General features: G+C 40.8%; 1 protein-coding gene across 1 annotated transcript; it reads left to right on the top strand.

Moving 5' to 3' along the window:
- Positions 1–2,062: 2,062 nt before the first annotated feature.
- Efcab1 (EF-hand calcium binding domain 1) lies at positions 2,063–12,391 on the top strand. The gene is made up of 7 exons (XM_004633385.2): positions 2,063–2,222; positions 6,739–6,897; positions 7,603–7,707; positions 8,365–8,516; positions 9,070–9,174; positions 11,774–11,858; positions 11,966–12,391. Exons 1-6 carry the CDS (start codon positions 2,165–2,167, stop codon positions 11,840–11,842), a joined length of 648 nt encoding a protein of 215 aa, XP_004633442.1. The 5' UTR covers positions 2,063–2,164; the 3' UTR covers positions 11,843–11,858; positions 11,966–12,391.
- The last annotated feature ends 270 nt before the right edge of the window (positions 12,392–12,661 follow it).

Raw genomic sequence — 12,661 nt, forward strand, 5'->3', positions numbered from 1 at the left:
AGAATATAACGACAGCTCTGACATTTACCCATGTGTTGACACAACATGCTTCAAATAAATACTGCACTTTCCCTGACAAAGATTTCTAAGACTTCATGTGAAGATCAACTCCACACTTTGCTCTGGGAGAAGTGTGTTTCACACAACAGCTCCTCCCCACTTTGTAACTGAAGGAATAGCATGGAAGAAAACACTGGGGAAAGAGGGTAGGCAGTGAAGATGCGTCCCAAATGTTGCTCTCAAGCTAAGATATTTTGACCTCAGTGGTCTGTGCTGTTACCCCCGCATCATATTTCTATTGTATTTTTTTCATATTTCCATTATAGAGGAACATGGCTAATCATTCCTGGTAAAGTAATCACTGTTTATTTCACCTACAGGTACTTTCCAGAAAGCACCCAACGCACCCTACCCCCAAGGTGTGCAGGCAGGCTCATCGGTGGGCAGCCGCGGTGGGGCCTGTTTCCAATCTGCTGCACCAGGCAACCCTCTACCTTCCTTACATACCCACTAGCTTCTCTTTCTCCTACTAGCTGCTCACAACCACCCTACTCCCTGTCTTTTGAAATGAGCAATGCAACAGCCTCTAGGATTTTAATGTTTGCTCCAACTCTGTAATCTAACAGAAACCACGAAGCACCCAAAGGTAAGTGGAATGAGAATGTGCCTCAACATTCCCACTTGCTTTCTCCCATCTCAGAAGTTTCTCAGCTTCTAGATATGCAGACACACAGTAGCACTGCTTAATCAGAATCCTGTCACAAACCCCTAACAGCTATCATTCCATGTTGATGAACTCGTCTCAGGTAATTGCTTTAAAATAGCCTAGCCTCCAACTGCACCAAGCACCTTTGGCTCCAATTTCTAATGCTACGCAATCGTCCATTCCACAGATGAATGAAACAGCAGAAGAAAACAAAAGACCTCGACACTGGAACTATGTCACTTTGGACTGTGACTTTGGTATGGCCAAAGTTATTTTCAGTCTAAAGCAGACTGTCTCTATGTTGTATATTACATGTGTGTGCATGCTGTATGTATTCTGCGGAGTAGTCTGCATTCTGAAGGATTTCTCCCACCAAAATAAAACAAATAGGAGCTCTGGAGAATAACAAAGCCCTTCCCTCCTGATGGAGCGAGCACATGCTATTGCTCTCAGTCCAGACAGGTTATTCCCCTTGCAGTTAAGAAAAGAAGAAAGTCCTCTCACTCCGCAAATTCAAGTACTGGGGGTGGGGGCAGAGGGGAGTGTGCAGGCACAGAACCTGTCTTTTAAACATGCAAAGCATCCATTTTAATGAGAGTTTCCAGAGCACCAAGGATGGGATCTACCCCACGTCACATGGCAGTTAACCTGTTTCAAAAATTGCCGGTGTGACAACTTCCCCCTCTAAAAAACCGAGGTGGCCCTTGGAGAAAAGAAAAGGGCTCGAATTTCCTCGTAATCTCAAAAACAGGAAAAGGTTTTGAACCAAATTCCCAGGTAACGCACCCCAAAAGCAGTCTTCATCCTTTGGCCCAAGGCAGAGAAAACACAAACATCTAGATACAAGCCTGCTACTTCACAAAGGGAAGTAGCCCAATACCATTCCCAACTCCCTGAAGACGGCAAGCCTCCCTGTGGGGTGTGACACTCCTCACCCAAAACATCTCCCACACAACGTGCACTCCATACTTTCTAGACTTTCGTGATGTATGTTGCAAAAGAGGGGACGCTGTGAACACAAAAGACAATGACATTTGAAAATTAAAACCCCAGCATTAGGCAAACTGCTGTGACGCGCCTGGCTGAAGCACTCCAACTGGGACAGCCTTCCCAGCGCGGCTCGCAGCCCGAGTGGCCAATCAGGGGCCCTTGGCCGTTGCCATGGCCACATTGTGTGTTGGGAGAGTCTGTGTCCTTCCTGGGAGCCAATCGGCGGCCGGCCCAGCCGTTGCCATGGCTGCTACGTGTTTAGGGGCCACTTAGGTGTTTCGCGTGTCCTAGCCCAGGAGCCAATCAGCGGATGGCTAAGCGGTTGCCATAGTCACGCCGTCTGTTAACACGGAGCGAACTCCAAGCTACAAGAGACTGCCACACTACTCCAGCTCCTGGGCTCACTAGGGTTCCAGCAGTCGCGCTGTCGGAGACACCAGTAGCACCAGGATTCCATTAGAACCCGGCATGAATCGAAAGAAGCTGCAGAAATTGACGGACGCCTTAACTAAAAATTGCAAGCATTGTAAGTAAGAATCAAGCGTTGGACAAGTAGAGGATCCTGGGCAGGGTGTCTGTCTGACCCAGAGCTCATTCCCTTTGCTGTGGCTGCTTCCTGCCTCTAGGACCCTCCGAGGTGCTCATGGAGTTTTCTCCATTTCTCTCCCTTAACAAGAAGTCTGGAAGATAGTCTTATCCCTGGATGCTAGCTTCTCCAGGCGGGCATCCGTGCTCAGGCTGTCAAGAATTCCTATCCACGCTCACGTCTTGTGCTACCTACACGCCACTCTACACTTCCTTGTTGCTTAGACCCTCCCCGAAAGTGACCTATACCTTGTAGAAAGGAAATGAAATGTGCCCACAAAACGTGGTTCTAGCTTCAGTCTGGTCATAAAGAGTTAACCAAAACCACAGGACTCCGAAAAATAGCATAACCAAGTACAAGGTGAACCCTGGAAAGCTTTTTTACTCTTCTCACGACAAAATTAATTAACAGCTTTAAATTCTGGAAACTTGCCAAGAGATGCACTGGGGGAAGTAGCTGTCACCCTCTGCTCCTCATTGAGAAAGGTGAACTGAAGTGACACAGACCTGTGGCTCAGAGCAAGGTTATTGTGGAAACCAAACTGATCAGTAAAACTAAACACACTGTAATGAATCTGTTCTCCAGGTGCTAGTTGGGTTGAAGGATAAGAGAGGCTTTAATAAGCACCAGATAAGAACTTATTAGAGATACATATGTGCTCTAACTTCACATTTGAACCCCACAGGTCAATTTAGAATTATATTCAGATTCAAAAACAAAACTTGTACTTAGGCTAGCCAGCCGTGATGTAATGTAAATGGGGGAAACACTGCCCGATGGTCAAGCTAGGACACAGAGGACTCACTGCAAGACTATGAGCCCGTCAAAAAACCTGGAGAAGCTAGAGCCCTTGAAACATGGCAGTGTGCCTAAGGAGGAAATGAACATGTCTTCATGTAGTTCTGGAGATTATGGGTTCTCGTGCCATATCAGCAGCAGCAGGAGCAGCATCTGATATGATAAGTGGTAAATGTTCTCTCAATGGGCGATGCCACGAACAAAAGTTATGGTGAGGACAAGCACCTCAAAATAGCTTGTACAAAGGCATCTTGTAATTTAAGACATTTTAAAATTAATTTTATTGAGAAATAAATAGCAAGAGACAGTTTCAAAATCGATCAATAGGACAAGTTCAATAATAAATACATTGCATATTGTTGTCTTCATAGTAGTTATTCATAGTACAAGATGCAGACATATCCTGTCCAAACACTGTTAATACAAGTGTTTCTTCTCATTGCATTAAGAGAAAGTAGCTGTATATCTATCATCAGTATTTTGAATACACAGATACAAAATGGTCCTTCATTTGTATCCCCCTTTTTTTTGTTTAGTTTTGTCACAGTTGGGTATTCCATTGCCATTTAAATATAGTAGGTGTGTGAATTCAGCAAAACAATCCAATATAGTCCAGTAATCCATACTAGTAGTGGGTTATCCATAGGACTGCCAATATCAGAAGTTGTTGACTTGAGCCTTTTACAGCCCACCATATTAATAAGGCTTTACTTTTTATACCTCATTTTTATATTTTTCTACTGGATGGTTAAGACCAAGATAAAGCAAGACCTATATAACAAGAAATGTAACTTTTGTATCTGCCAAGGTCCGTCAGATCCCCTCAGGATTTACCCTGAGACCCTGTACCGCAGTTTGTAGATCAAACAGAAGGGTTTTTTTTGTTTGTTTTTTGGTTTTTTTTTGTTTGTTTGTTTGTTTGTTTTCATTGCTGGGAATTGAACTCAGACCCTTGCATTTTCCAGGCAGGCACTTATGCCACTGAGCTGTATACCCAGCCCCTTTAAGGCATTATTGTGGTTATCATAATTTGCTGAGGCCTTTATTCTCTTGTTTTTCTCATCATATTTTCATTTTGGGAGAAAATCAGATATCCTTAAAACATCTAGTAAACATTTCTGGTAAATTCTCATTACCAAGGCATTACTTTCTATACACAAAACTGATTCTGATTTAGTCTCTGTTCAGTAAAATTGCAACGTATTGCAAATAAACATTCAGTAAGAAACTTAAAGGTGAATACATGTATTTAAAGATAAGTACAATTATCTCTGGAAAATAAAAATTCTTCATTTTTGTCCTTACACAAAATTATTAAGTGAACCTTAAAATCCTTAATGATTACTAGTTAAAGGTAAATGTCACTACATTCTATAGGAATAATTGCAAGTCATGGACAGATAATGGTTCAAAATTTGTTTCAATGAAAGGCTTGCCTAAAGTCAAATTTCTGTTTAGTTGCCAGATGGTAAGTAATACATGGAAAAAATGGACATACTCTGTGGAAAAAGAGAGAAAGAAAGAGCATACCCAACTACCTAGTCAATCCACCACTATTCAGTTCCACAGAAAGGATCTGCACAACACATGTGCAACATTCCTAAAAGATGAAAAGCTATTTTTTTTCTAGCATTTTAGAATTTAATAATTTCTACAAGACAAAATGGTTCATGGGCTATCATTGGATCTTAAATTAAGCCAATTTTTTTGTTGTTGTTATTTTTGTTTTGTTTTGTTTTTTTGTTTTTTTGGTACCGGGAATCAAACTCGGGAGGTTGCGCTTACCAGGCAGCCTCTTATGCCACTGAGCCATCTGCCTGGCCCAAGGCAATGCTTCTTAACTTTTAAGTCAGCTGAGAGGAGAAAGTGGCCAATTGACATATTCTCTGCTAATGCTTCATGAATACCGACAGAGCAAAATACTTTTCATGTAGGTTTTTCTTCCCTAACCACTAACAGATCTTTGGTTTTTAAAGAGCCTCTAGTGTAGGTGTGCAGTCTTTTCCCCGTTGATTGACCATGGCTAAGGGAATCCTTGGAAAGCAAAACCTTGGGTGAGGGGCACTGCTATGCATTCATACTGCCATGTGGCTGTCACCATGTCCATCTCCAGAGCCTTTGCATCTTCCCCAACTGGAACCCTACACGGGTGAGACAGTAGCTCTCTCATTTACTCCTTCCCTTTTCCACTGGAAACCACCACTCTTCATCAGTGTGAACTGGACCAGAATGTGAGTGAAATCATACATTAGCCCTCTTTGCTTTGGCTTTTTTCACTTAACACCCATAAGTGCGCACTCATTCTGGAGCACACAATAGTTTTCCTTTCCTTTTAGGTCAAATAACATTGTGTTGTGTGAGACGTACATGTTGTTTAACTCTTCATCCAGCAGTGGTTCCTTCTATCTTCTTGCTATTGTGTTATCACTGTAATGTAACAGTATCAATTTTGATGTACTTACACCCTGATTACATTTCTGCTTTTAATTATTATGTGCATTTGCTCGGAGGTACAATTACTGGACCATTTGGTAATCCTGTGTTTAACTTTTAAAGAACTACCTTAGTGTTTTCAGCAGTGACTAATAGCTCATTTTGTATAACTAGTATATTCTTTTCTGCTATTTAGTTCACTTACTAAATTTTCCTCTTCCCAAGTTTTAAGTCTTTCTCTTAAAGTGTGGTTTTGAAATCAGAAATCACCCTCAAGCCTATTCTGACCTGTAGAATGAGATGCAATTTCTGTGTTCCTCTGTGTTGTTTTCTCATATGTGTACAAAAGTTGTGTCCTTTTCTTTGAAAACATTCAACCATATTTTGTCTGAAATAAAATTTTCCCTATCTCCCACCTGTACTTCATATTTAGAGTCATTTTTATATTCTACATGCCAAGCAGTAACCCTTCCACCAAAACACCTCAAATGGCTGTTGGAAAACTAATAATTACCTCGATGTTTATAAATAATAACAAATACCATCCTTCATACAATTATATGCATGAGTGTCTCTCTGTGTATATATCTTTTAAATATAAATGTCTTTCCTCTAAAGTACTACTTAATAGTTACGTAGTTAATTTCTTTTCGCTTGATCCATAAGGGATGTCATATTGGGTACCAGAATATGCTTGAAACTTCTGTATTGAAAAATGGGTGATTCTGACTTCCAAAATGCAGGTGATAATTCACAAAGAGTAAATGAAGTAAGAACCAGCACTTAGTATTCAGGGGCCTGGTATTGATTCCACTGAAAAGCTAAAGTATGAATCTCAAGAATGTCCATAAACAAAATGCTAGTTTAAAAAATAAGTTTTCAGTCCTTCACATCCACATTCTCATTTTGAATCATTCCCCTGCTGGCCTTTTTGAGTTTATAATGGAATCAAAATCATTACTCAGGTTATTTGGCTAATATTTTCTTTTTTCCTAAAATGATTGCGCTTCGGTCTGCTTCATATTCAACTTCTACTTTAAAGAAATTTGGCCATCATCTTACATTAATTGAAGTGTCATGAACCTTAAAATAGGTAACCTAGAAATAGCTACATATTTGGTGTCTGTGATATTCTATGTATATAAATTGGGTAATACAAAATTTAAGCTATCACTTAATGATTTGGCAAACACATTTGTTAAATCTTAATTTTATTATTTCACAGTTAATAAATTTGAAGTGAACTGTCTTATAAAGCTTTTCTATAACCTGGTGGGGGAAGCAGTGGAGCGGCCAGGGGTGGCCGTTGGACTAGATCGCAATGCATTCCGGAACATTCTGCACATGACATTTGGAATGACAGATGACATGATTATGGACAGAGGTAAGAAACATATACAGGTCAAATTAGTGAAATCCAGCCATAGATGGGGTGAAAATTTTTGGTGTTTGGCCACTCTCTTGGCAGGAAATTTAATGCTCAACTTTCCCAGTTTTATTTGAATATAAAAATCTAATTTTCCAAAGCTCATAGAAGAGTGATATTCTACCTGTTTTTTTATATTTAAAAGAAGTCAATGTCAATTTGAGAAGATAAGTTTCCCTTATGTATTGAAAGGCCCAACACATTTCTTCTACTTAGTAATATAATAAATATAATAGTTCTAGAATGATACTTAAATTTCCTTACATCCTGGACAATAACTCAATAAAAACTATGAAAAAAATCTTCCCATGTATGACTTATCTTGAGTTACACAATATAAAATTATATATTCCATATTAACATATTGAACACACCTAAAATAGGCCGCATACTTAATGTAAAAATATATCACTGTTATTTACTGATTCTTATATTTAGATATTCAGAATATTTGTTCCCTCAAAATACAAAGAGGAAATTTGAATAAAGTTTTCTGACTTTGTAATGTCTTCGTTTCCTCTTTTGTCAAATGGAGATATTGGGCTGTTGGATTCTGAAATTTTCTCTGATTTTAAGCACAAGTAATGCTAATGTAGATATTTTACAGAGAATTAAAATGAGCACAATTATCTCCTGCTCTCTTTCCCTCTCGTCTCTCTCTAGTATTCCGAGGTTTTGATAAAGACAATGATGGTACCATAAGCGTGACAGAGTGGGTTCACGGATTATCACTTTTTCTTCGAGGATCTTTGGAAGAAAAAATGAAATGTAAGAATATTGGTTGCCACACTGGATGGTGCAGAGTTTAAACACTTATATCACCATTCCCCAGCTAGCCAACTAAGTAGGTTTGTTGATTGTTTGTTTGCTTGGTTGGTTGCTTGTTTACTTTAAATTGTCAGATAAGTTCTTACTGGAGAGAACTGAGCAGGAAGGAAAGAAAATTAATAAAAAAGAAACTCAAGCAACTCTGAAAAATGACGCAGGCCAAGAAAGATGACATACGCATTACTAAACATTCTAATTATATATACTGATACATTTCTGTGCAAGTATTTCATATTACTTGAATTGTAGCCATCAAACCAGAGAACAGTAATTTAATTGCCCTGATTCTATTTAATTGTTAATTAATTCTGATGAGCTCTGTTGAAAAGTTTTATTTTAAGCAGCCTTCTTTAAGAATTGCAAGATGAAAATGTCCATGTAATGGTTCTTTGTTGTGATTTTTCACAGCTAAGGGTAAGAGAACTTTTTCCAGTAGTCGTTGCATATATTCAACTAGTGCACAACGACCTTTCTTATGAAAATCGGCTTGCAGTGAGGCTCACAGGGCTCAACAGCACAGATTTTGGCCCTGAAAACTCTATCAGAGAAAATGTTATCTTGGCAGCAAAATCGAACTCATCATTTATTTTTCTAAAGACTGCTTCGAAGTGTTTGACTTGAATGGTGATGGCTTCATCTCAAAGGAGGAGATGTTTCACATGCTGAAGAACAGCCTTCTCAAGCAGCCATCCGAGGAGGACCCCGACGAAGGGATTAAAGACCTGGTTGAAATTACGCTTAAGAAAATGGTAAGTATGGAGATGAGAGATCTCTAATGAAAGACATGGCCCATGTGTGGGTTATAAATAAAAGGTCACATTGCAATAATTGCAACTTTCCTGTTTAATTAAATGTATCACTTGAATTTGTGCTCTTAATTATACTAAAAATTCTCAAAAAAAGAAAATCAAACATAAGGGGGCAGGGAGATAGCTCAATAGAATAAGCGCCTGCCTGGCAAGTGCAGGGTCATGAGTTCAACCCCTGGTCCTGCTAAGTAAATAGATAGATGATAGATAGATAGATAGATAGATAGATAGATAGATAGATAGATAGATAAAAATTCTTTGGGGCTGGTGGTATAACTAGCGGTAGAGAGTCTGTCTAGCATGCCAATGCCCCAGGTTCCATCCACATCATCCTCAAAAAATAATAACAATAATAATTCATTTCAATTTCATAAGCTACTCTGCTCCCTTTCTATCACTCTTCTTCTGTTAACACTTGATGATGAAGAGTATGCATTTGTGGTAAGCTTTGTGTTGACTAACGCATTGTCGCGATCTGCCCTCCTGCCTCCAGGACCACGACCATGATGGGAAGTTGTCTTTTACAGACTATGAGAAAGCTGTCCGAGAAGAGGCTCTTCTTCTGGAAGCCTTTGGGCCGTGTCTGCCTGATCCAAAGGTAACAGCATGACTGGTCCTGGGCCACGACTGGGATACGATCTCAGAGAAACAACCCAGAACATTTTGGGTTGGTGAATGATGCACCGGAAGAATCAAATTTACTCACAGAGGGCGTAGCTTCTTGAAAGGCCACTGAAGAGGAACCTGCAGCAGCTTCTTGCAGTGTAATTGCAGCCCAGTGCTGTATTTTTTCATTCATGAATTTATTCATGTTAGCAACTGTTCATGAGGCTTCCTATAAGGGCCAGGAGCACAGATGAAAGGCTCAACGGCTGCACTCAAGGGCAAAAACCAACATGAAAATAATTATGGAACAGTATGATGAGTATTATTATAATATTTACTGACTTGTATGCTGTGGTGTCTCTGCCAGGTAATGTCCTGAGAACTGTGGCCCATGTCCCCTCATTTAACCCCCCTTACAACCCTGTGAAATAGGTACTATGATTATCCTCATTTCACAGAAGTGGAAACCAAGTCTGACAGATGTAGAATTTAGGCAACTTGGAAATGTTCATCCCTCCTGAATCATGGAAGACCTTAGGGGCTCTGTGTGTGTGGATGCCAGTGAGAGCCAAAAGGAGGATACCACGTCCATTTGTGGACCCACTGGAGGAATAAGGGTGGCACAGGAAAGCTTCGAAAGACTGGGTTTCAAATGTAACCTGATGAAATGGGAGGAAATACTCTAAGCAAAAGAAGTGGTCAGTAAAGAAAGACCAAGGAAGAAAGAAAGCATGAGTGAGAGAACAAGGAGTCTGTCTTAGCAGAGTACCCAGAGTGCCTGAGGCTGGATGGGAGGTGTTAGCTGCCCAGAGGGACCACATCCCATGCCTTTCAGTTGTGACTCAAAAGCAATGATTCATTCGGGTCTCAGCAGGTGGGGTAATGTGATTTGTGACTTTTAATATCCCTCTACCCTTAAGCTCTAATGTGTCTCTAGCTGTCTACTCCCCATGTTCCCTTAGATATCCTCAATAAATTCTGGTTTACCCCCAAAACTTACCCCTATCCTACTCTCCCCTGTCATTAAATAGCATCCCAGCGCAGCTTGTTGTTCAGTCAGAAACCGAGGGCCATCTTCATCTCCTGCCCTGAAACACTCTTAGTTGTTCCTCCAAAATATATCTTTGATTATAGCCTTTTCCCCACACAGCTCTTTGCCGCTAACCCAATCAAAGCACCTTATCCATCACCTAACCAAAATCACTAGCTTTCTTGCTTCCACAGTTGACCCCTCCTGCCTTCACTCCACAGTACCCATTGTATTTAAGAATGCAAATGCTGTCCTGCCCCTACCCTTGCTTGAACCCTCCTCTTGGGTTCCCAGGAGGACACAGTGACCCCTCTTTCTCTCTCCAGCCACATCTCCCACACGCCCTCATTCTTTTGTGCCCCCAGAGCCGCCCCCCACTGTCTTGATGTCTTTGTCACCCTGCTTTCACATTTGCTGCCTCTCTGCTCTGGTGCTGTCTTCCCAGACTGTTGTACCTACAAGCCTCTCTCTTTATCTGGTCTCTGTTCCAGTGTTATTTCCTCATGCAGCCTCCTCTTAACCACCTTAACCCACCCTCTGAAGTTCTCTTCTTCTTCATAGCTTTCTACATTATCTGTAATAAAGTCAATGAAGTCACAAATTTGGTTCTTTTTCCACATTTTCTGTGCACCACCAAGTAGGTGCCTCATAAATGATGGAAGGGTAGGTGAATGTGTGAGGGGTGGGTGGACATCAGCAGCGTCCAGTGCAGAGTTCTGGATCAGTCTGCCTCCTCTCTCTCCTCCCCCTCCTCCCCCTTGTCCTCCACTTCTTCCCCAAAAGTAGGTCACCATCTATCTACCTTTGCCTTTACCCAACATCCTCAACCTCTGCCCTCACTCGAAAAATCTTCCCATCAAGATTCTAAAAGATCTAAAATAGTGCCATCTGAAAAACTAAACAGAGAAAAGGAAAGAAACAGGGGAGGAGAGAAACACTTCTATTTCACTGCTACTTCTATTTCCAGCCTAATAGATTTCCTCTCACTGCCAAGCTTCTTGAAAGAACTCTCCAGATTAAAAACTGACACTACCACGTACTTCTGAAAGCGCTGTTGCGAAGGTCAAACCACCCTCCCGCGGAATACTTCCTGTGAGGGCACTCCGGGCTTTGGCCTGCTAATCCACATAGCTCCTCTCTCTGGCTGCCTGCCTTCTCCTGCTGGAAGCCTTATCCCCCTGCCACCTCTCCCTGGGTGGCTGTGCCTGGACCCCTCCTCCTGGACTGTCAGAGCCCACTGCAGCTGCCCCAGCCTGCAGCCCTTACAGCCTGTCTTGTTGCCTAGGCTCTGGCCGGTCTCTGCCACTACATTGGAGGCTCCTAGAAGCTAGATCCCAGGGTCTTGTTCATCTTTATGGTCCCAGAACCAAGTGTCATGCTTGGAACAGAGTCAGCACCCACCAAATCTATGGGTTAAAAAAAACATGCGAACACTTAAATTCACAGCACCCACTCCTTCCTTGCCTTGCCTGGCTAGACACATTGAAGTGACACACCTGGTGTTTCATTCCATTCTACCTGTCTTGGAAGTTGTACCAAGTTGAACACTTTTATTTTACAGAGCCAGATGGAATTTGAAGCTCAAGTATTTAAAGACCCGAATGATTTGCATGAAAATGTGAATTCCTAAGTGTGTTTTGCTTCAAGTGAGTAAAAAAATGAGTGCCGGCCTCCTTCCTTTTTCTTCTTAGCTGAACAGTTCTTGGGGGTGGGGGTAGCCTTCACTTACACATATCACTTAACTCTCTGCAAGGTACGAAGAACACATCTGGGAGACAAGAAGTTCTTTACTGAATGCTGGGTGTGGCTACGCAAGCTAACATTTCTCTAGCTGTTTTATCACAGATTAGCTGCTGAAGTACAAAACTGTCATAAGACATCTGGACTCAACAAATGAATGAATGGGCAATTCATATAATGTAAGGCATCTGGATTCATCAAATGAATGGGCAGAATATATAATCGGTAATTATGAATGCATATATTCTTCATGCCAGAGTTTGGGCATTCACTGAAAAATCATAGGAACTACTGAATTTTTGTAGCCATGAATAATTAAGATAACATCAAAAGAGAAATAATAATGGCATTTAACATCGAACTAACTTTACTGCCAGGCATCGAGTGAGATAGAGAGACAGATAGATGAAGGATACACAAGACTAAAATTATACAAATTATCCTACATATATGTATATATAAATATATCTTTTACCCCTTCTTTCTGTTGTCCTTTTCTTCATCCCAATTTTCCCTTCCCATTGAACAAATTCTTTCCCTTTCACAGTATCCATTGAACCCTTCAGATTTTATTTACTCTTTCAGGTTCTCAAACTAGTGAGAAAATATGATGTTTGCACATGGGAGCCTGATTTATTTCACTTACCAATACAGTCTCTAGATGCATCCTTTTATCTGCAAAAACTTCAAATTTATCTTTTTTATAGCT

This window comes from Octodon degus, unplaced genomic scaffold (assembly GCF_000260255.1).
Source record: "Octodon degus isolate 3935 unplaced genomic scaffold, OctDeg1.0 scaffold00054, whole genome shotgun sequence".
NCBI lineage: Eukaryota > Metazoa > Chordata > Mammalia > Rodentia > Octodontidae > Octodon > Octodon degus.

Coding starts and splice junctions, on each gene's coding strand:
- Efcab1 (XM_004633385.2), top strand. CDS start 2,165: ATGAATCGAAAGAAGCTGCAGAAATTGACGGACGCCTTAACTAAAAAT. Junction 8,517..9,069: donor AAATTACGCTTAAGAAAATG/GTAAGTATGGAG, acceptor TCCTGCCTCCAG/GACCACGACCATGATGGGAA. Junction 9,175..11,773: donor CGTGTCTGCCTGATCCAAAG/GTAACAGCATGA, acceptor TTTATTTTACAG/AGCCAGATGGAATTTGAAGC.